The sequence below is a fragment of the Garra rufa genome, chromosome 22 (genome assembly GCF_049309525.1).
Source record: "Garra rufa chromosome 22, GarRuf1.0, whole genome shotgun sequence".
Taxonomy (NCBI): Eukaryota; Metazoa; Chordata; class Actinopteri; order Cypriniformes; family Cyprinidae; genus Garra; species Garra rufa.
In genome coordinates this window covers 21659694-21684055 of record NC_133382.1, presented here as the reverse complement: position 1 = coordinate 21684055, position 24362 = coordinate 21659694, and the positions used below count along the sequence as shown (strand labels likewise).

General features: G+C 34.0%; 1 protein-coding gene across 6 annotated transcripts in view; it reads right to left on the bottom strand.

Annotated features, from left to right (window-relative positions):
• Nucleotides 1-24362, bottom strand: part of ablim2 (actin binding LIM protein family, member 2) — a 98296-nt gene that overhangs the window by 29043 nt on the left and 44891 nt on the right. For 4 of the 6 annotated variants that reach the window (XR_012341425.1, XR_012341424.1, XR_012341427.1 and 1 more), the window contains exons 4-11: nt 21812-21924; nt 21522-21648; nt 21177-21270; nt 14367-14454; nt 12163-12221; nt 9651-9728; nt 9377-9520; nt 366-398 (exon numbers count right to left, since the gene is read on the bottom strand). Coding sequence is in view for 1 of the 6 variants with exons in the window: in XM_073828071.1 (XP_073684172.1) it covers nt 366-398; nt 9377-9520; nt 9651-9728; nt 11313-11363; nt 12163-12221; nt 14367-14454; nt 21177-21270; nt 21522-21648; nt 21812-21924 (787 nt within the window). In the remaining 5 variants the exon portion in view is untranslated. Of the gene's footprint in view, nt 1-365; nt 399-9376; nt 9521-9650; nt 9729-11312; nt 11364-12162; nt 12222-14366; nt 14455-21176; nt 21271-21521; nt 21649-21811; nt 21925-24362 lie in introns of all 6 variants that reach the window. The other 2 variants (XM_073828071.1, XR_012341426.1) reach the window with 2 other exon arrangements.

Genomic DNA, 24362 nt, shown 5'->3' with positions numbered 1-24362 from the left:
TACAAAATTTTCACTTGGAAATTCTGATTCATCAAGTAATAGGTTCAGTATATGTATTCAAGTGTTTATTTAAGCCATATTATTAATTATAATAATAGTTATTATTATTATAAACTGAATAACTAAGTGACCCTATTTATTTCAGAGCAATACAAATGATTAATTTGGCCAGATTCTGTGTAGTACAATTTAATAGAATTTAATTAAATACAGCTTCCAGCTTCATTAACATTAAAATGAGGGTAAAAATAATATTGAGTGAGAAACTTCTCTGGAAGTAGTACACATTTTTTAAGGCATGATTAGCAAACAAGAACCACTGAAACCATAACAGGTCCTGTTTCTTCATGTCAACTCTACTATACCTCAGTTGGAGTAGGGGTGAGTTGCTGGGGTGACTGTAAACAAAGAAAGCAAATGAGTAAGATGGACTTGAATGCAATGATAAATATTTATATGAAAAAATGAGATTTCCCTCTAAGTTGCATGACTGAAACTACTGTTTCCGCCACTGAATAAAAAAAGACTTTTTATCTTACAATTCTGACTCAATTGCGTGAAAGGTAAACTCACAATTGCGAGTTATAAAGTCAGAACTGATATAAACTCACAATTCTTACTTATTTATCAGAATTGTGTGATATAAACTCGCAATTGGGAGTTATAAAGTCATAATTGTGTGATTTAAACTCGAAATTCTGAGTTATAAAGTCAGAATTGTGTGATATAAACTTGAAATTGCGAGTTATAAAGTCAGAATTGCGACATATAAAATCACAATTATGACTTTTTTCTCAGAATTGCGTGATATAACCACAATTGCGAGAAATAAAGTCTGAATTGAGCAGAATTGTATTAAAACTTAATTCTGGCCATTCTTCCTTTTTTCTCGCAAAAACAAGTTTATATCTTGCAATTTAGACTTTTTTCATAATTCATAATATATGATTCATAATTTTGAGATATAAACCCGAAAATATAAGTTATAAAGTCAGAATTGTGTGATCTAAACATGAAATTGCGAGTTATAAAGGCAGAATTGTGTGATATAAACTTGAAAATCAAAGTTATAAAGTTAGTTAGTTAAAACTTTATTGTCCTTAAAGGCAATTCTTTGTATAGACAGCAGTAGGAGCAGTAGTATACACATACACATATTAACAACACAACACAACACATCAATTACCTTGAATTACAAAAAATCGTTTAAAAACTTAATTGCCGCCGGTATGAAAGAATTTCTATATCTATTTGATTTACACAAGGGGAGTCTAAATCTCTGCCCTGAAGGAACGAATTGAAATTCAGCACACAATGGATGAGTAACATCAGAAAGCACTACCTGGCCCTTCCTAATTGTCCTGCACTCATAAATCTGTGAGATAGTCCTTAAATCGGTCCCCACTATCTTACTGCACATTGTCACAATGCTTGTCAGCTTCCTCCTGTTCTTTAAATTAAGGTTACCATACCAGCAGACGATGGAGAAACTTAAAATGGCTTCAATTGAAGCATGTATAAAACATTTTCATAAAAGAAACATCCATGTTAAAAAATCGAAGTTTCCTTAAAAAATGCATACGCTGAAGAGCTTTTCCTCTAATTATATCGGTGTTTTCCTCAAATTGTAGTTTATCGTCAATTATAGTCCCTAAATATTTATATTGTTTGACTACTTCTACCTGCTGTCCCTTTATGATAGAAGGCAACACAGGTGCAGAGCTCTTCTTACGGAAGTCAATAAGCATCTCTTTTGTTTTTGAAGCATTAATATTTAAAAATGAATCATCACACCATTGAATAAAATTGAATTGAATAAAGGAATTGAATTGAATAAAGGCAGAATTGTGTGACATAAACTTGAAAATCTGAGTTATAAAGGCAGAATTGTGTGATATAAACTTGAAAATCTGAGTTATAAAGGCAGAATTTTGTGATATAAACTCAAAAAAATGAGTTATGAAGGCAGAATTGTGTGATATAAACTTGAAAATCTAAGTTATAAAGGAAGAATTTTGTGATATAAACTCAAAAATCTGAGTTATAAAGGCAGAATTGTGTGACATAAACTTGAATATCTGAGTTATAAAGGCAGAATTTTGTGATATAAACTCAAAAATCTGAGTTATAAAGGCAGAATTTTGTGATATAAACTTGAAAATCTAAGTTATAAAGGTAGAATTTTGTGATATAAACTCAAAAATCTGAGTTATAAAGGCAGAATTTTGTGATATAAACTTGAATATCTGAGTTATAAAGGCAGAATTTTGTGATATAAACTTGAATATCTGAGTTATAAAGGCAGAATTTTGTGATATAAACTCAAAAATCTGAGTTATAAAGGCAGAATTTTGTGATATAAACTCAAAAATCTGAGTTATAAAGGCAGAATTTTGTGATATAAACTTGAATATCTGAGTTATAAAGGCAGAATCTTGTGATATAAACTCAAAAAACTGAGTTATAAAGGCAGAATTTTGTGATATAAACTCAAAAATCTGAGTTATAAAGGTAGAATTTTGTGATATAAACTTGAAAAATCTAAGTTATAAAGGCAGAATTGTGTGACATAAACTTGAATATCTGAGTTATAAAGGCAGAATCTTGTGATATAAACTTGAATATCTGAGTTATAAAGGCAGAATCTTGTGATATAAACTCAAAAAACTGAGTTATAAAGGCAGAATTTTGTGATATAAACTCAAAAATCTGAGTTATAAAGGTAGAATTTTGTGATATAAACTTGAAAAATCTAAGTTATAAAGGCAGAATTGTGTGACATAAACTTGAATATCTGAGTTATAAAGGCAGAATCTTGTGATATAAACTTGAATATCTGAGTTATAAAGGCAGAATCTTGTGATATAAACTCAAAAAACTGAGTTATAAAGGCAGAATTTTGTGATATAAACTCAAAAATCTGAGTTATAAAGGTAGAATTTTGTGATATAAACTTGAAAAATCTAAGTTATAAAGGCAGAATTGTGTGACATAAACTTGAATATCTGAGTTATAAAGGCAGAATCTTGTGATATAAACTTGAATATCTGAGTTATAAAGGCAGAATCTTGTGATATAAACTCAAAAATCTGAGTTATAAAGGCAGAATTTTGTGATATAAACTCAAAAATCTGAGTTATAAAGGCAGAATTTTGTGATATAATCTCAAAAATCTGAGTTATAAAGGTAGAATTTTGTGATATAAACTTGAAAATCTGAGTTATGAAGGCAGAATTGTGTGATATAAACTCAAAAATCTGAGTTATAAAGGCAGAATTTTGTGATATAAACTTGAATATCTGAGTTATAAAGGCAGAATTTTGTGATATAAACTTGAAAATCTAAGTTATAAAGGTAGAATTTTGTGATATAAACTCAAAAATCTGAGTTATAAAGGCAGAATTTTGTGATATAAACTCAAAAATCTGAGTTATAAGGCAGAATTTTGTGATATAAACTTGAAAATCTAAGTTATAAAGGCAGAATTGTGTGACATAAACTTGAATATCTGAGTTATAAAGGCAGAATTTTGTGATATAAACTCAAAAATCTGAGTTATAAAGGCAGAATTTTGTGATATAAACTTGAAAATCTAAGTTATAAAGGTAGAATTTTGTGATATAAACTCAAAAATCTGAGTTATAAAGGCAGAATTTTGTGATATAAACTTGAATATCTGAGTTATAAAGGCAGAATTTTGTGATATAAACTCAAAAATCTGAGTTATAAAGGCAGAATTTTGTGATATAAACTTGAATATCTGAGTTATAAAGGCAGAATTTTGTGATATAAACTCAAAAATCTGAGTTATAAGGCAGAATTTTGTGATATAAACTTGAAAATCTAAGTTATAAAGGCAGAATTTTGTGATATAAATTTGAAAATCTGAGTTATAAAGGCAGAATTTTGTGATATAAACTTGAAAATCTGAGTTAAAAAGGCAGAATTGTGTGACATAAACTTGAATATCTGAGTTATAAAGGCAGAATTTTGTGATATAAACTCAAAAATCTGAGTTATAAAGCCAGAATCTTGTGATATAAACTCAAAAATCTGAGTTATAAAGGCAGAATTTTGTGATATAAACTTGAAAATCTGAGTTAAAAAGGCAGAATTGTGTGACATAAACTTGAATATCTGAGTTATAAAGGCAGAATTTTGTGATATAAACTCAAAAATCTGAGTTATAAAGCCAGAATCTTGTGATATAAACTCAAAAATCTGAGTTATAAGGCAGAATTTTGTGATATAAACTTGAAAATCTAAGTTATAAAGGCAGAATTGCGTGATATAAACTTGAAAATCTAAATTGAAAAAGGCAGAATTTTGTGATATAAACTCAAAAATCTGAGTTATAAAGGCAGAATTGCGTGATATAAACTTGAAAATCTGAGTTAAAAAGGCAGAATTGCGTGATATAAACTCGAAATTGCAAGTTATAAAGTCTGAACTGAGCAGAATTGCATAAAAACTCACTTCTGGCCATTCTGCTTTTTGTTCTCACAAAAGCAAGTTTGTATTGCACAAATTCTGACTTTTTCTTGCAATTGCGAATGTATATCTTGTAGGGCCGGGACTTTAACGCGTTAATTTAGATTAATTAATTACACAAAAATAACGCGTTAAATTTTTTTAACGCATTTTAATCGCACTAAGTTTTGCACCGCGGAACGTTTCTCACTGGATGAGATTAGGCGGACCGATTATTCTGGAGCACAAACTAGCGTTCAGACAAGCCAAAGACGTCCGTCCTAAATAGTATTGTATGTCCCAAATCGTAGTATGTTTAAAAAGTATTCCAAAGATTCCCGGATGGTCTACTACTTAACGATCAATGCACACTTTTAACTGCTAATATTGCCCGCAACACACTGCGCCGTGAACGAGGATTCGATTAGAACTACAAACACGCATAAAAAGTGTTAAAAAACTACAAACATGGAGGATATACGCGACCAACGGACAGGTAGAGAAAGGGGTTTGAGTGATAAATAATCAGTGTGTAACCTGATAAAAAACTATTTTTTAAATGTTATCCGCATTATATTCCATGTGCAGCAACTTTTATAATGATAGGTTTGGTCATTAACGTTTAAATGCATAATTAAGCAAAGCAAACACAAGAGCAGAGTTCTCGGAATGAAAGACTCGTTAAAGAACGTGCCTCTTGCTACATTTAATGGCAATATTGTACTGGTCTGGTGGACTTGGTTGAACAAAAATAAGCAATATTTTGTTGCTTAAGCTTATGTATTCAGTCATTATTCAATGGTATACTAAAAATCCATGTAAAATTCTTAATTCTCACTGTTCTCAGGTCAAATATTTACATGCGATTAAAATGCGATTAATTTCGATTAATTAATTACAAAGCCTCTAATTAATTAGATTAAATTTTTTAATCGAGTCCCGGCCCTAATATCTTGCAATTCTGGCTTTTTTCTTGTAAAAGCGAGTTTGTATCTTGCAATTCTGACTTTATCTCGCAATTGCGAGTTTATATCTCATAATTCTGACCTTTTTTTTTTCAGAATTGTGAGACAATCTCGCAATATAATTACTTGGTAATCAGGCCCGGATTGGCTAATCGGGAGGACCGGGAGAATTCCCGGTGGGCCGGTCCGTTTTTTTGGCCGCGAGGGCCGGTGTCCCTAGCTGCCTGCACTCACAGCAGTCGCCAGGGGCGGACTGTCCATCGGGAGAATTTTTGGCCCGCTACCCTCCAATTTTTATTATTATTATTTAATATTGTTGTTGTTGTTTTTGTTGCCGGCCTAATGTACTAAAGTGGTTATTTCAGAATTAGCCATTCAATAATAAAACTCTAATAAATCATAAATCGGTTAGTCTTGACTGGCACGCGTTTCGTCTCGCGCGCGCTCCGCGCATCCGCGCGTAGGGCTGTTCGATTCCGAAAATTTTGGAATCGATTCCGATTCCGATTCCTGGTTCTGGAATCGATTGGATTCGGTTCCAGAATCGATTCCTCACTGTTGTTTCGATTCTTTTTCGATTCTTGTTTTTTAGATTGGAGGAAGCTAATTTCGCAATAAATGCAGGATGTAAAGGTCGTATAATGTTACCTTCTCATAATATGAAGCTTCATTTGTAAAAAAAAAAAAAAAAAAAATTATATATATATATACTATTTTTCTGTAGCTCTGACTGATTTCAAATTGTAATTCATTGCCCAGGAAATTAGTCATAACCCACAGCTCAGCAGTGGACATGCATTTTTTGCATGAATAAAACAAGACATGACGTGTATAAAATGACAAAATTAGCAAACTATACACTGAAACAAAATAAACAGAACTTTAACAACAGCACTGATATAAGAGCTATAATTTCGCAATAAATGCAGGATGATATAAGAGCTCGTGGCGTAGCTGTCAATCAGATGCGCTCTCGGCCACTGACGTGCTCTTTGCGTTTTCTTTCAGAGTTATCATTGGCTGATAGAAAGATTAAAAATAGCATTTATTTAAGATGTAAATAAGATCAGGACACGTCATGATCTATTCTGTCGTGCAGCGCTCAAAATTGTGGACATCAGTTCTCCCGTAAAATAACATCTGAATCGTTTTTTGAACTGGTTCATTTAAATGATCTATCCGAACGAATCTTTTCGTGGAAATGTATCAGACTATAATAACTATTAGCGAGCAAGAGGCAAATTAATGGATGCTTCTCAAACTGAAGGCTGCATCCTTAAACTCAGACGAGTTTAGTAATGAGTCGTTTTTATTACGTTTATTTTCATCAATCGACGTTTGATGACTTGCAGCCGAAATATTCAGCCTTCATGGAATGCAGCCTTCCGTTTAAGAGGTAAGTTTTGTTGAACTGAAAACGGCTCTGAATGAGGAGTCGATTCCCCTTGAGAGGATCGATTCCAAACGTTGGAATCGACTCTCGATTCCCAATGCCTCGGAATCGAGGAATCGATTCTTTTTGGAATCGATTCCCAGCCCTATCCGCGCGTCCGCCGTCCGCCAAAACGACGCGAGACTGAAGTAGAAGTGCCCAGGTGGAGCAGAGAGACAAATCTGTCCTGTTTAGGACCTAAAGCGCAGGTCTGTTACATCTGTAAACAGACTATTGTAGTTTTGTCTTTGTTTACTTAAGTATTGAACTGCTAACAAATGTTAATCTATAAAAAATATCGTTTTAAAACAGGTTTAGGGAGCAACCCTTATAAAAATTAACTGTGGTTTTACAAAACATGTTTACTATAGCTATACAATAATTATACAATATACAATGGTTTTGCTACACTATACTTTCACCATGGTATAAAATTATGATTATACTAATGGGAATCAATCCTAAAAAAAACCCCCAAAAAACATGGTTACTATGTTTACCATAGGCTCAATAATATCATGGTTAATTTTCCTTAGGGCCAAACATGACCCATGATAATGCAAAACATGTTTAGTTTTAAGATTTTTTAATAAAGATATATTCAAGATGTAGCTAATTTTTGTTGTTTTAATTTTAACATTACGACAATAACACATGGTCCTAATGTAGTGGCCCTCTTTTTTCTGTTGCCCTTTTTTCTATCAAATGTTTTAGTACTAATCATAAATTATATATAATTTTGAAAGCTTAGAAGCTCAAGAACCATCCTGGTGGCTGTCTCCTCCCCCTTAGCAGCAATGTCAAGTGTCATTTTACAAAATCACAACTTTTTACAATCTTGACAAAAACATGTCTTTAAAAAGGTCTCAGTATTTCTGCAATAATCTGCTGATTGTCTTCTTTAAAAAAGACCAACCTTAGATCTGTACTGTATAGGTGGTTGTAAAGGTCGAGATGTGTTTATGAAAAAAGTGACAGATACAAGAAAATTTGTTTAAAAAGTAAACACATGAGAGACAGAGAGATTAAAAGAGATTAAAAGGCAAATTGGAAGTTCAAGAGATAGCATTTAATTATTTTACCCAGTTGATTTAAACTTTTCTTTATGTGATGATGAAAAATATTGTTGTCCAGGGTTTCAAATTTTGGTGTGGGATGGCCTGGATAAGTGTGAGATTTCCCGGCCTGAAATTTTGTCTCAGTCCGCCCCTGGTTAACGTCAAGCTAGTTAGGAGCAGTGCAAAACAACGATGTCTGCAAATCACCGTTCATGTTTATGTATCAAACCTTTTCTTGTACTGTTGCTCTTCAGCAGCAGCAGCCTCTAGTCCAGTTTGCTGCTAAGAGTGAAGAGCCAGGCCCCGTAACATTACCAAGCACCAGTCATGAGCCCAACACACTAGAATGGGCAGGTAGGACAGTGCAATACTTGTTCTATTCTTTATTTGTGTTTAAGGACTGAACAATTTTGCACAGAATATATATTCAGATATTGCAGAAAAGGACATTGTGATGTTTAAAAGAATAGTGTTAGACATTTACCCTTTAATGTTCTCATTTATGAAAAATATTTGAACTTATAAAGCAGCTGTTTACTTGAAAAAGACATGATAGTGTCATTAGAAAGTTTAATACATTTTATTTTAATCTTTATTTTATACATATAGCTTAATATACATTTGTATTTATTTGATATTTTTTCATTTCAAGGTTTGGATATTTATGAGCACTAATTCTAACAGAAAATAGATACTGATACTGTTAAACATTATATTGTGTTAACTGTTCAAATAAATCTTCACTGTGAAGCAACACTTAGGCTACTGTATTTGCACTGAATTGGAAATGACGTCATTTTAATATAGTCAGTCGTGAACTAAAGTGGGCCGGTCTAAGGCTTGAAACTCCAGGGCTGAAAAGGAGTCCCACTCCGGCCCTGTTGGTAATTATAGCTATAGTCCAGGGAAAAAAGACTTATATGTTCTCAGTATTGCGAGTTTATATCTAACAATTCTGACTTAACTCGTAACTGTGTTATAATGCAATTATAATGTTATAATCGCAATTCTGAGAAATGAAATCAGAATTGCGAGATATAAACTCACAAATCTGACTTTTTTTCCTCAGAATTGCGAGTTTATATCTCACAATTCTGACTTCATTTCTCAGAATTGCAAGTTTTCTCAGAATTCTGAGATAAAAAGTCACAATTACCTTCTTTTTTATTCAGTGGTGGAAACCGGCTTCCATAGTAACACTTCAATGAATTAGTAAAATTATGATTTTTAGCCAAGCCTTGTTGCAATGAAGCTGGATGATGAGTAAAGATGATTGCATTTAAAAATGGCACTATTTTAACAAATGCTGTACAGATAGCTGGAGAAAAATTATGTTATCCTTTTGCTTTTAAGTCACCTATAAAGACAAATAACTGTCAAAAATTACACACATAGAGGACATGTATATGTTATTCCCTCATGTAAGCCTCTATAAGGGTGTGTGTTTGTACCTCTCCAAAAGTCCTATCCTCCACAGGATAGCTCACATAGGGTGAGTATGAGAGCATATCAGGTCTGTCAATGTTGTAGATCGCTTTGATTTTAGGGAGAGCAGCCAGGTCCTTGTAGTCCAGAAGTTCATCACCCAGCTTTGCCTTAAGAAAGAACAACATCATGGCTTTATAACTCTCTCTACACATATAGCTTTTTAAAGGCTTGTGTGTTGCTGCCCACTGGTGGAGATCTTGAACAAATGAAAATGAATAAAGCAAGGAATGCACTTACATAGATAACTCGGCTAGGGGAGCCTGATGCACTGGAGGCATGAGCAGAGGTGATGCTCTCAGAGGAGGTTCTCGTCACCTGGAAACAAAACAAAACAAAAAAACAAGATGAGAAAAACAAACACTAAACCAAACAAAAAGGCACTTTGTTTATTCAATTTAAATCGTACCCCTGTACAAAGTAACATTCATGTTATTTCTTAAAGGGATAGTTCACCCAAAAATGAAAATTCTGTCAATAATTACTTTCTGACGCGTTCTGTACATGTTTAAGACCTAGAAAGGTAGTAAGGACTTTGTTAAAATAGTCCATGTGACATCAGTGGTTCAAGCTACAAGATACAAGAGGGTCAGAAAGCTCTCGGATTTCATCAAAAATATCTTAATTTGTGTTCCGAAGATGAACGAAGGTCTTACAGGTTTGGAACGACATGAGAGTGAGTAATTAATGACAGAATTTTCATTTTTAGGTGAACTATCCATAATGTGGCTGTTACTATTGTGTGGCAGTAACAACAGTTTATCAGTTTTCACACAGGTTATGAAGGAATCAACAGAAATGTAGAAAAGTTTTTGCCGTTAGGAACAGAACAGTACTTTCTTCTGTGTTATACAGGAACAGATACACAGTACAATGCAATAAAAAAATAAAAATAATCTGTATTTGTCTAATTTTACAGAAAAAGTACATAAACATGCTATAGCAAATAGTTGTTTTTTTAACCTCAATAATCCTATAAAAGATGGGTTAGATATAAGTAATATTCTCTAAAAAAAAACGTATTATCTTATGTAATTTTGCTTCACAAGTAAATGTATCTTGCTACAATGTGACAATATTATAAATTGACAACAAGACAAAAAATGTTATTGAGAATTTCTATGTTTTTAAATGGGATATTACTGATTACTGTAAATTACATACTTAAGGGAAAATGGTTTGTCATTTTTAAAATCAACAAACAACAAGCAATCACAAAAAACTTAGAGAAAATTTTTTACTGCAAAAAATGCTTTTCTTACTTAGATTTTTTTGTCTTGTTTCCAGCAAAATATCTAAAAAATCTGTAATCAAGAAGGATTTTCTAGACGAGAAAAAATTATTTTCTTGTTGTCAGAAAAAAAGTTAAAATTAAGTGCATTTTTGCTTAAAACAAGCAAAATAATCTGCGAATGGGGTAAGAAAAATAATCTTGTTTTCTGTTTGAAATAATAATATGATTTTTTTTTTAGTTTACTCCATTGACAGATTATTAATTTAATTTTGACTTGTTTTTCTGAAAACAAGAAAATAATTTTTACTTGTCTAGAAAATCCTCCTTGATTTAAGAATTTGTAGATATTTTGGCTGGAAACAAGACAAATCTATATAAGCAAAGCATTTTTTTCAGTGTTGAATAATAAGAAAGATTTATTTGCACTTATATTTATTAGTAATGCATTTATTTACAGTGTCTTCTCCATAGCTACACACTAATTTTAGTACTCATCCAGACGATGTTAAAACCTATTCTTTGGTTCGTGATTTCTACAGGGTGGGATTGGTGGTAGCCTACGGTGGCCTGGCAGGCCCAGTTTAGACTTTAGTGAGCATTCTATTAAAAACTAAAAGCAGGTTGGGAAGTAAGCCCATGCAGAAGGGAGAGGGCCGCATGTCACAAACCTGCTCAGGTATATTGGAATGGAGATCACTGAGCTGAATCCGCACCTGTTTCTGCAGGGAAAGGGTTTGTTACAGTGAAGCGCTTCCAATTACTGCATATCACCTTTGTTTAACTGGATTTCCTGTTAAATAATGTTTTAGCATTATATATTTCAGAGCATCTCAGCTACCTAAACCAGAGCTCGTTTTCATTGTGTAACATCTTAAGGATCAAATTTGAATCCCACACCTTTGGTAACTGTCTTTTTAAGGGTTCGTCACTGATTCTAGATTTTGATCCTAGGTCCTAGACATTCAAGTCAATGAAACCTGAAGTTGATCCAGTGCCAAATTTTTTTAACAGTGCCAAACGGTGTTTATTTGCACACACTGTCTGCATAGTTTCACTTTTTGCTAATTCATTAACAGCACAAGCATGCAAAATTTGTACTGAGCACAATTTGCATAGAGACATACTCCAACTTGCAAGACAGTTCTGTGAGGTAGACACACCAGACTACCACGATCTTGCATATTTTACTGAGACTATATAACCACCACTGTGATCCAGGCACCTTAATCAGCTCTTTAAAAGCCAAAAGTGCACTCATGGATCTGAAAACTTGCCCAACAGTTTTCTCCATTACTTCATGAATAACAGCTCTCATGACCAACTGTTTAGTCATTTTCTTAAGCAAAATGTATTTAAAATTCAGTCACTCCTGCAGTAAGGTGCACTATATATAATGACTCTCTTTCAGAGCATTTAGTTCCTGGTCATATTGGATTGGAGGTACATTAGATGCAGGTTTTTGTGCTAAAATATAGCACACTGTAGTTCCACAACTTTTTAGTGAGTTCACCCCCTTACCTTACTCTTTTCCTCCATACGTGCTGCCTGTCTGCAAGGAGGATGCCAGATGGAAGAACCTTTGAAAGAGAAAGCCAAAAATAACTCGCAAGTCCATGTTAAAAATATACAGTAGCTCTAAGAGGTATTTGCCACTGGTGTCATTATTAGTGGATTTATGAGGTCGGCTGTCTTCAACTTCACACAGCACAATATTCAATTATAATACATCACATTTATTATAAATGATGTCAGGTTTTGATGTCAAAAAGTTTTTGAACAGTAAGATTTTTAATGTTTTTTGAAGAGGTCTCTTCTGCTCACCAAACCTGCATTTATTTGATCCAAAGTACAACCAAAACAGTAACATTTTGAAATATTTGTACAATTTAAAATAAGTATTTTCTATTTTAATACATTTTAAAATGTAATTTATTCCTGTGATCAAAGCTACATTTTCAGCATTGTTACTCCAGTCTTCTGTGTCACATGATCCTTTATAAATAGTTCTAATATGCTGATTTGCTGTTTAAGAAACATTTATTCATATTATTATTATTAATATTGAAAACAGTTGAGTATTTTTTTCCAGGATTCTTTGATGAATAGAAAAATCCAAAGAGAAGCATTTATTTGATAACTGGTAATGTTACGAAAGAGTTCTATTTCAGATCAATGCTGTTCTTCTGAACTTTCGATTCATCAAAGAAACCTAAAAAAATTCTACTCAGCTGTTTTCAACATAATAATATTCATAAATGTTTTTTGAGCAGCAAATAAGAATATTACAATGAATTCTGAAAGATCATGTGACTGCAGTAATGATGCTAAAAGTTCAGCTTTGAAATCATAGGAATAAATTATAGTTTAATATATATTCAAATAGAAAGTAATTATTTTAAGTATTAGAAATATTTTAAAATGTTACTGTTTTTGCTGTACTTCGGACCAAATAAATGCATTGCAGACTTCTTTAAAAACATTAAAAACCTGACTGTTCAAAAACTTTTGACTGGTAGGGTAGATCAAAAGCTTAGAGTCACTATGATTCATTTTTAAAAGAAATTAATACTTTATTTTTACTTAATTAATAGTTTTTGTAATGTTATAATTGTCTTAACTAGCCTATTTCAGATGCTGTTCTTTTGGAATATTTTATTCATCAAAAAATCCACACAAAAATTACAGTGTCAACAAAATGCTAAGCAGAAAAAAATCCCATCACAGCAATAATTTAATACATTATACAATATATCAAAATAGAAAATATTTTAAAATTGTTAGATTTTTCACAATATGTATTTATCTAACTTCAAATAAATGCAATCTTGGTTATACTTTCAAAAACATAAAAAAAACAGTAGTGAATATTTTTAAGTTGAGCTTAAATACTTTTTGGGCCTACCGTACCTCAGTTCTTAATTCAACTAACATATTTGACATAACTCATCTCTCTGAGGAGTTGGCTTGTGCATATATATACACCGCCATATCAACTGGCATTCATAAACTAAGTAACACAATCATTCACCCTTGAAATGAGTCAGCAGTCTTTCATTTTATTTTAGCCAGATTGAAAAAGGCCTCTAACTGATTCTGCTTTCTAAAAGCACATCTGACTATAAATCTCATTTGACAAACTGCTGTGCAGTGACTTTCCGTGGTAAATCACTGTACAGAGTTCAACGATATACTGAAGTACTGCAACATTTAAGGTGGAACACAACAATGAATAAAAACGTATTTATCTTATGATGTCAAAAGTGTATTTTCCTCTTTATAATTCAAGACACGTAACTATGGAATCTATTCAGGTTTTGGATGTGACTGATCTGAGCTGGTCTAGGCCTATATGAGTATATAGCTGTTTAAAAGACAAAAACTATACATTCTTGTTTTTGTCTGTACGGATGTGCTATCTTAAGCATAATAAGTATTCTAATACAGATATAGAACTGGTTTTTTGATCAAAATATGGAACTTACGATGGAAAAGAAGCAATGAAATTTATCTCCTCAACGAATAATTATTTGAATACTTTTTTGTTTATTGGATATTGTTATACTTTTTTGTTGAATATAATATGTAAAAGGTTGACACATTAAATGTCTCATTAAAATATTTTTCAATTAAAATACAAACAATATTCTTTGTATTGAAGAACTTGTTTTAATAAAACAGCAGCAAATTTCATTATCATGTATATTGAATGATGTTTAAATTACCTTGCAGGTACATCTCCTCCCCCTCCCCAAACATCTGCTCACAGCGTGCACATCTGGCACATGTGGGATGATAGTGCTTTTCTCCAGCCTGTAGATAAACACAAAGCAGAGCATATATCAAAGATTCAACGCCACTACAGAAATCTCTTTTTGTGTACAGTATATATTCATATCAAGACTACGTTTGTTTTAATTTTCTTGACAATCTAATTAATTGAATTATTCACTAAATAATTCAAGTTGTTTGCAGTTCAAATGCTAATGTGATAGCAGTAGCCAGGGGAACAGTGTCTGCAGTAACTGTGTCTGAACAGTAGAGGGACCACAGACAGAAGAGCTGAGTCTCACTTCTGATAGCCACACATTTACCAGACCACTATGCACAAATGGCTTTCTGTATTGCTTGAGTTAATTCACCTCAGTAGGTTTATTGTATTGTGCTAAAAAAAACTCATTCTCTATAGTTTAATCTTTTTGAAATACATGTGTAAAGTGCAAATGTAAATATATATCATGATTGCATTCATCATACTGAATTGGTACTGGTTTTATCGTTGTGTTTTCATAAAAACAATGTCAAATGCAAATGCACAAGTAAACAAAATAAAATAATCTCTATGTGAATTTCAGAAAAAAATATGTTTTTCCGTTTGACCTTGGGGTGAAATATTACGCAAACAATTTATTGTAAAACTAACTTGAGCATTTGAGAGACAAAGTGATAGATAACATGTCATATATATATATATATTGGTATTGGTATATTTTATATCTACCATTCAAAAGTTTTAGGTCGGTAATATTTTTTACAGATACCAAGAATGTTTTTGAAAGAAGTCTCTTATGCCAATGCAAGTAGATACAGTAAAACAGTACAGTTGTGAAATATTTCTACACTTCAAAATATTTTTTCTCTGTTAATATATTTTAAAATGCACTTTATTCCTTAAGAATAATTATGATCCTTAAGAAATCATCCTAATATGCTGATTTAGTGCTCAGGAAACATTTCCTGTTATCAGTGCTGAAAACAGTTAGGCTGTTTAATATAATATATTTTGAATAGAATTTGAATAGAAAATATAGAAAGAACAGCATTTTTTAATTAATGAAAATGTTTAAATCAAATGTCTTTAGTGTCACCCTTTAATCAATTTAATATGTCCTTGCTGAGTCAAAGTATTCATTTCTTTCAAAACAAAAATCTTATTGATCCCAAACTTTTGCATGGTGTATTACCAAAAGATAAACATTAGGGGTGGGCATAGATTACTTTTTTTAATCTAGATTAATCTAGATTAAATCTTGGAATTAATCTAGATTAATCTAGATTAAAATGGCTAATTTGAATTCTGATGAAGGCATTCAGAATATGTGTGCTACCCAAATAATGACTAAAAGTAAGTCTTCGAGAACGGGCCAGGTGGCGCATTAGATCAGGCGCTCATCTCCTGTTTCCAAAATGCATCACAAACTGCTTGACAATTGCATTTACAACATAATTACCTATACAAACTTGTGTAACCAAGTACTTCTGCGCAAAAGGCTGCACGACATGCGTGTTGCCGTTAAATACACAGACTCGCACGGGCATGGATTTCTGCGTGCATAGTCTTCCATTAAACTGCGTTGCTTTTAGAAGCGTCAATTCAGTTGTTGCATATAGTTAAATGTCTTTATTTCGGGATTATCAAAGTAAATTATAACTCACGTGCCCCAGTAAAAAGGGTCTAGCAACGCACCTGCCCTGAAGCGGCTTCATAACTGCATCCATGTTTGCACGTCTCATTTGATGTGGTAATTTCACAGAAGTTGAAGACTCGTTCTCGCCCCCTACAGTGCAATTCGACTAGGTATACGTCATCCGTGCTAAAATATCAAGGTGAAAGTCATCATATCTTGCGTAGTTTAGACCCAGCTCCCAACCCAACTTTGAGAATAGATTAACGGCGATATTTTTTTTATCGCCCGATAAGAGTCTCACGTTAACACAGCACGTTAACGCCGATAACGGCCCACCACTAATAAACATATATGTTTTTTTCCTTCTCTAGCTTTCTATAAATAAATCTGCTTATTATTAGTTTTAGTGTTTTTTTTAAACACTTTTTCAGTGTTTAAGTGCTATAATCAAGTCTCCGGTGCATCTACCAACCCAGGAAATGTGAAACAGAACCCAGTAAAAAACTTTTCGGTAAGCCTTTCTCTGCAAGCTTGTGAAAAAACGAGCCGTTTAGACTTTTCTCCCCCTATGACATAGAAAGATCTTATTATAATATTACCACCCCTTAATCTGTAAATTTCCACCCACAGCACTGCCATTTTGTTTTTTGCAAGCAACAACTTTGTACCAGTTCTAACGCCATGGCAAAAGTTTAAATGCATGATTTCAGCACGATAGACATAATAATCAAAACCAAACAGATGTATCTGAGGTACAAGCTGTAAAAGCGCAGCCCTGTTTTGGAAAAGGGGGCAGGGAGCAGCAGCTCATTTGCATTTAAAGAAACTTGCACGAAAACAGCGTGTTTCTGCTTCCACTCAAAAAAGGCATTTTTAAAATGATATTATAAATACATGATCTATGGGGTATTTTGAGCTAAAACTTCACTTCTGTACTCCAATTCTGGCCACACCTAAAACTAATATTACATATTGTAAAATAGGGCATAATAGGCCTCCTTTTGGAGCTCTGTCAGGCTGTATTTTTGCACTGTCTCTTTAAATATTTGATGTAATTCTTTTCTAGTTTATGCGGTAAACAGCTCTGTGTTCCATCCACTCTGAGAGAGTACAGATTAGTCAAATCAATTTTCTTCTTTGAGGTTTTCCTTAGATTCCTGTCATCCATTTTTCATCAAGCTTCATTAAGTCCTGAAGGACTCATCTATGATCGGAAATTTTCGGCATGCTGTGTCACACTCCTTTTCGCGTTCAGGGCAGCTGTTGATTTAATTTCTCATGTATCAAAACCTTCACTGGAAAACCTACTCAGCCTCCGCCTCCCTCTCCATTCTCTTTCAACACAGTCTTGCCACTCAAAATGTCGTGACATTTCAGGCTCCCAATCAAAGCTTCAGAGTAAACAGGGCCTGAAAACCATCCTCTACATTTACTCTCTTTCAGTCACACACTGTACAACATCAAATGGAACAAACGGTTTAAAAATCCCCTAATATACACAACAAAAACCTTTACCTTTAATGACCTCAATACCTAGATGCTGTCTAGGCTTGTGAACTGGCATTACTCCGGAAAGGTGGGCTAATTATTCTTGCTAACATAAGGATGCCTGTATCAACTAGCTTTCAGTTTGTGTAAAAAATGTTGCTGAGGGCAAAAATGTATGCCAAGATATTGTTTTGCATGACTTCATTTATTTTACTTCTGCTCAAAGCACTTGGAATGGAAATGGTGTAGTTAAAACTACCATCCTAAACCATGATGTCACACAGTGACTCGATCTAATTTTGGGTTACTGAGAGCAAGTGGCAGTGCCAATGGGACAGTCACTATAGCAACAGTGTCCCACTCCTGACACACACACACACACACACACACACACACACACACACACACACACACACACACACACACACACACACACACACACACACACACACACACACACACACACTTATTTAGAGAGCTTTAAAGTACACAAAGCTGTAGATCTTTATGTATATGTGACAGTATATGACATGCACACCTAACCTAAGTATATTTACAAGCAATACTTACTCTGGATCACAAAACCAGTCATAAGGGGCAATTTTTTGAAACTGATATTTATGCAATATCTAAAAACTGAATAAATAAGTTTTCCATTGATGTATAGTTTGTTGGGATGGGAAAACTGTTTGAAAAACTGCAATCTGAGGGTGCAAAAAAAATCTAAATCTTGAGGAAAGTTGTCCAAATGAAATTTTTAGCAATGCATATTACGATCAAAAATTAAGTTTTGATATATTTAGGGTAGGGAATTTACAAAATATCTTCATGGAACGTGATCTTTTTTTTAATATCCTAATAATCTTTTGCATAAAAGAAAAATCTGTAATTTTGACCTATACAATGCATTGTTGGCTATTGCTACAAATATCCCCATGCTACGTAAGACTGGTTTTGTGGTCCAGGGTCACATATGAGACCGCCCAATGGGAAACTTAGCTGATACAAAGAACTACCATCAATAGGGTACTTGTTAGGGTGTAACAAAATAGCTGTTTAAAGAAAAATGAGGAAGAGTTTGCATGTAAGAACAAAAGAGAGTGAACAAAACAGAAAAAGTGAAAGGGAGATGCAATATGAGGAGATATATTGTTCTATATTGTAATTAGGTGCCAATTAGATTGTGAATTGACTGTCTGAGATTGTCTTTGTAAGCACCAACGCAGCTTTTGCCCCCTTTAACATGATCACCAGGATTATACAGTACCAACCTGAAGCTCTCAGATGAGAATAAAAGCTTTTTACACACACTCAACGCAAATATATGATACAACTCAACCAAGTCTTGCAATAAAGTCAACATGGAATGGCATTAATAACACATTTTACTTAGTAATGTGAGATGTCTGAAACAGAAGATTTGATGAGAAAAGCAGGACTTGATAGTATCCACCAGAAATTAACTGCATCATAAAAAGTGGCCAGATTCGCACAAGAATTACAGGTTTATTTCTGTCTGTTTATCTAGGTTTTATACTAGTGCACTCCCAAATGTTGACAAAATTGATTTTTAGCAGAAATGCTAGTTAAGTTAAAGACAACTGAGAAGTCACAATTCCCTTGATCTTTTAAAACATACAAGGTCATTGTACTAGAAAACATCCTGTAAGTTTCGGAACTTTTTTCAGGACTTTCTCATCAGTCTAAAAACAGCTTATATTGACCCCAATCTGCCCAAACCATTTTGCGCATGTAGTATAGGTAAATAAAGAGAGAGGAAAATGCATGTCTATGCAGAAACTAAATGATAAAGATGGCTCAGAAAACAACAAGATGCTGTGCAGTGCCAAGTTGTAGAAAAACAGTCTTTGCATTACCTTCCCTTTGATCATTAGGAAAGAGTGGATGAACTTTATTTTTAACTAAGTTCCAGACCAGTCAGTATGAACTTGGCCCTTTGTTCACTTCATTTTACCACACATTTGTTTACAAACAAGGCATACTTTGATTTAGATTTTTTCCGCAAGACTGAAACTAAGAGACGATGCTGTTACTGACTATATTGGATCCAACAGTAATGTCGCAATGCACAATTGTGAGCAACTGTTTTTATGTGGTCACTATTGCTTTGTCTGTTATTATTGATCGTTTGATACATTATGTACTGAGTACTTATACATTTTGAACCTAAATCACATCAGCGTCCATCTATGAAGGACGTAGGCTGTCAAACATACACAACTGTTAGCCAATCACTGCAGTGTTTACTTCCAAGTCTACAATCCGCCATGGCTATTTAAACAGAGCATTCTTATGAGGGGGGGCTAAAAGCAGGACAGAAAATAGCCTAATACTTCTTTTTGATGTAAAAATATTGATAAAATTATAAGCTGACCATAGAAAACAGTACAAAATAATGAAAAAAGACAATTCATGACCCCTTTAAATTTGAAGAAGGAAAATGGATCCAAAATAATGACGACTCATCCAGCATTGCCAATTCTTGTGAAAATGAGAATGTTCCCTCTCCTCATTCATGGATGTCATGTAACTAAAGTCTATTGGCTATTAAAAAAAGAAAAGAAAACAAAAGAAAAAAGAATGAACTCTAATAATGAAAAACATGTTGTTCATTTTTGTAGTAAAGCTGAAAAATATATAAAATATTAAATAAAAAAATTAAGAATTAAGAATTAAAAAGTAGAAGGGCTGCCTTGTCATAAAAATATATCAATTGAAATAAATTAAAAAATTGAATAAACACTATAATAGCATATAAATACCACTGGCTCAAACTTTCGATTTCAATGACACCAACTTTTTTGGTCTTTAAAAAAAGAAGAGAGGGTTCATTTTGATTTAAGCAAGGATTAAAGGATTAGTTCTCTTCCAGAATAAAAATTTCCCCCAATGTCATTCAAGATGTCTTTCTTTCTTCAGTCGCATAGAAAGTAAGGTTTTTGAGGATTTTTCTCTATATAATGGTTTAAAGGGCTCTACACAAATCCAGCCGAGGAATAAGGGTCTTATTTAGCGAAACAATCTGACATTTTCTTAAAAAAATACTAATTTATATAATTCTTAACCACAAATGCTTGCACTAGCTCGACCTCATTCATTACATAATCATGCACCATGACATTGGCAGAAGTACCAACCCAGTGTTCACAAAGCGAACACGCAAAGAAAGTCAAACGTCAAATGTTGGACTTTTTTTTGCACTTTTCCAACGTGATTACGTAATGCATGAAGATGCACATGCACATCACATGCTAGTGCAAGGTAAGCATTTGTGGTTAAAAAGTGTATAAATTTGAACTTAAAAAAAAACAAAAAATTTTTTAACGGCTGGGATCGTGTAGAGCCCTTTGAATCTGCAAATTTGGACTTTCAACCCGCTGATCCCCATTGAAGTCCACTATATGGAGAAAAATCCTGGAAGGATTTCCACAAAAATCTACATCTTTTTGCGACTGAAAAAAAAGACATCAACATCTTGGATGACATAGGGGTGAGTAAATTATCAGGAAATGTTTATTTTGGAAGTGAACTAATCATTTAACAATAAATTCAGTCATCCATTCTTAACAAATCCATTAATTAAAGTACACATGACAAATAGTAAAGATTTCTTCAAACCTCAAGTACTTTTCCAGTGATGTATTTCTTGCAAGTTTCACACTGGATGCCAAACATGGCGTGGTAGTCTGCCTCACAATAGGGGATCCCGTCCCTGCAGAACATCAACACATATTACACAAAATGCATTTCTCTTGAACTCATTGATGGTGACAGATCTCTGTTTGCTCTCTGGCCTTGAGAATCCTCTGTTCTTTCATATTACAGCACATCAATAATGTTGAGTCATTCCAGAGGGTTCAGCAGGCTTGCAGAGCACCATATCACATTACTGCGATCGATAAAGCACACACAAGCACCATCTACACATTCACACACAGACAAAAGAGTAAAAGTGGGACTAACTTGCTGATATATTCTGCATTAAGCACTTTATTGCACACTTTGCACTTGAAGCAGCCAAGGTGCCAGTGCTTGTCCAACGCCACCAGAGACTGCTCATTTTTAAACTCCTTTCCACAGCCACAGCAATCTGCAAAGAGAGTGAGACAAAAGTGTAGTGGGTTACTAATGAAATGGCAGGGGAAGCTGTCATTGCAGACATTTAGGAAATGAATGAGTGAGTGTGTATGTATGTAAGAGAAAGAGGCTAACATAGAATGGCTAACTGCAATGCAGAAACACAGAGTACTCACTGTGCACAGCCTGTGGGGGTGCCATGCTGTTGACTGGCACAGGCTGAGTGCATTTCTCACAAATGCACTCCTTCCCATTAAACGTCACGCGGCCCCCAGCTGGAAACGGCTGCCTGCCAGAAATACATATACACAGTCACCTAATCAGTCACCAAAGTTATAAAGTCACTTTCACATGAGGATGAACTTTATACGAGTTTCTCAAACTGCTTTCATTTAGGCTCATATACATAACATAATAAATTAAATGTACAGTCAAGCCTGACATTATTCATACCCTTGGCAAATTCTGACTTAAAGTTACTTTTATTCAACCAGTGAGTTTTTTTGACCGGAAATGACACAGGCTTCTCCCATCTGATAATAAGACGATGTACAAGAGGCATCATTGTGGGAAAAAATATTACTCATCTTCTACATTTGAACAAAAAGTGGCATGTCCAAAATTATTCATACCTTCTTAATAATCAATAGAAAAGCATTTATTGGCTATTACAGCAATCAAACGCTTATAATTGCTGACCAGCTTTTTGCACGTCTCCACTGGTATTTTTGCCCATTTATCTTTAGTGATGAGATCAAACTCTTTCAGGTTGGAGGGTCTCCTTGCCATCACCCTGATCTTTAGCTCCCTCCACAGATTCTCAATTGGATTGAAGTCAGGACTTTGGCTGGGCCACTGCAAAACGTTAATGTTTTTGTCTGCTAACCATTTCTTCACCACTTTTGCTGTGTGTTTTGGGTCGTTGTCGTGTTGAAATGTCCACTGGTGCCAAAAGCTAAGTTTCTTTGCAGACTGCCTGATGTTGTTGCTAATAATTTTGATGTATTGCTCCTTTTTCATGGTGCCGTTTACTGTAATTAGGTTCCCTGGTCCACCGACTGAAAAACACCCCCAAAACATTAGGTTCCCACCACCGTGTTTGACAGTGGGGATGGTGTTCTTAGGGTTGAAAGCTTCTCTTTTTTTACGCCAAATGGAGGCTACATCATTGTGGCCAAACAATTAAATTTTTGTTTCATCTGACCATAAAACAGAAGACCAGAAGTCTTATTCTTTGTCCAGATGAGCATTTGCAAAGGCCAAGCGGGCTTTTGTGTGCCTTATCTGGAGAAGTGGTGTCCTCCTTGGTCTGCTACCATGGAACCCAGCGGTATACGGTGTCCGTTGGACTGTCTGCCTTGAGATGTTGCCACCAGCAGAGCCCAGATTCATCAGGATGGCCTTGGTGGTGATCCTTGGATTCTTTTTTTACCTTTCTCAGTATCCTCCTGGCCAGCACAGGTGTCACTTTTGGCTTCCGACCACGTCCTCTGAGATTTTTCACAGAGTGGAACGTCTTGTATTTTTTAATAATACTTTGCACTATATACTTCAAAACATTTAGATATGGTCTTATAGCCCTTTCCTGACTTGTGAGCAGCCACAATGCGCATCCGCAGGCCCTCAGTGAGCTCATTTGTCTTAGCCATGACTGTCCACAAACCAACAGCAGAGAGCTTCTGTTTTTCACCTGTTGAGTTGATTAAAACAGCTGTTCCCAATGAATCAGGGTAATTAGGATGCTTTAGAACAGCTTGGACTATTTGGAATGGTATAGAACTTTGTATTTTCCCATAGACTGTGGCAGTTTGCAAGGGGTATGAATAATTTTGGACATGCCACTTTTTGTTAAAATGTAAATAAAAGCTGACAAGCCTGTGTCATTTCCGGTCAAAGAAAAACTTGCTGGTTGAATAAAAGTAACTTTAAGTCAGAATTTGCCAGGGGTATGAATAATTTCAGGCTTGACTGTATATATGAAAAACATTTTAGCATATTCACAGTTAACAAGTACTACACTTTAAGTCCTAAGACTATTACAGCTTCATTAGTCTTTTAAAATTAATCAAGTAACAGCATAAGCAAAGGCAGATTCATTCTCAAAGGCATAGTTCACTCAAAATTTAATTTACTAAAAAAAGAAAACTTTCTATTTACAAAAGGAGACAGTTGTGACCCTGGACCACAAAACCAGTCACCATACACCAGGGTATATTTGTTGCAAATAGCCAAAATACATTGTATGTGTCAAAATTATCGATTTTTGTTTTAGGCCAAAAATCATTAGGATATTAAGTAAAGATCATGTTCCATGAAGATATTTTGTAAATGTCATTCTGTAAATATATCAAAACTTAATTTTTGCTTAGTACTATGCAATGCTAAGAACTTCGATTTTCTCAATATTTTAATGTTTTTGGACCCTCAGATTCCAGATTTTCAAATAGTTGAATCTTGGCCAAATATTGTCCTATCCTAACAAACTATACATCAGTTTTCAGATAATGTATAAATCTCAATTTTAAAAAAAATTTACCCTTGGGACTGGTTTAGTGGTCCTGCATCATACAGTATTTATCCTAAATTAGGTTAAAGATTAAAAGGATACTATATATATTTTTTAAATCACAGAAAAGCACCCTAAAATAAGCTACAAGAACGTCTTCTGAAGCTGTACCAGACCAAAGCCACTATTTACTGTATAACTTCAGCTCCTTTTTAGCATTA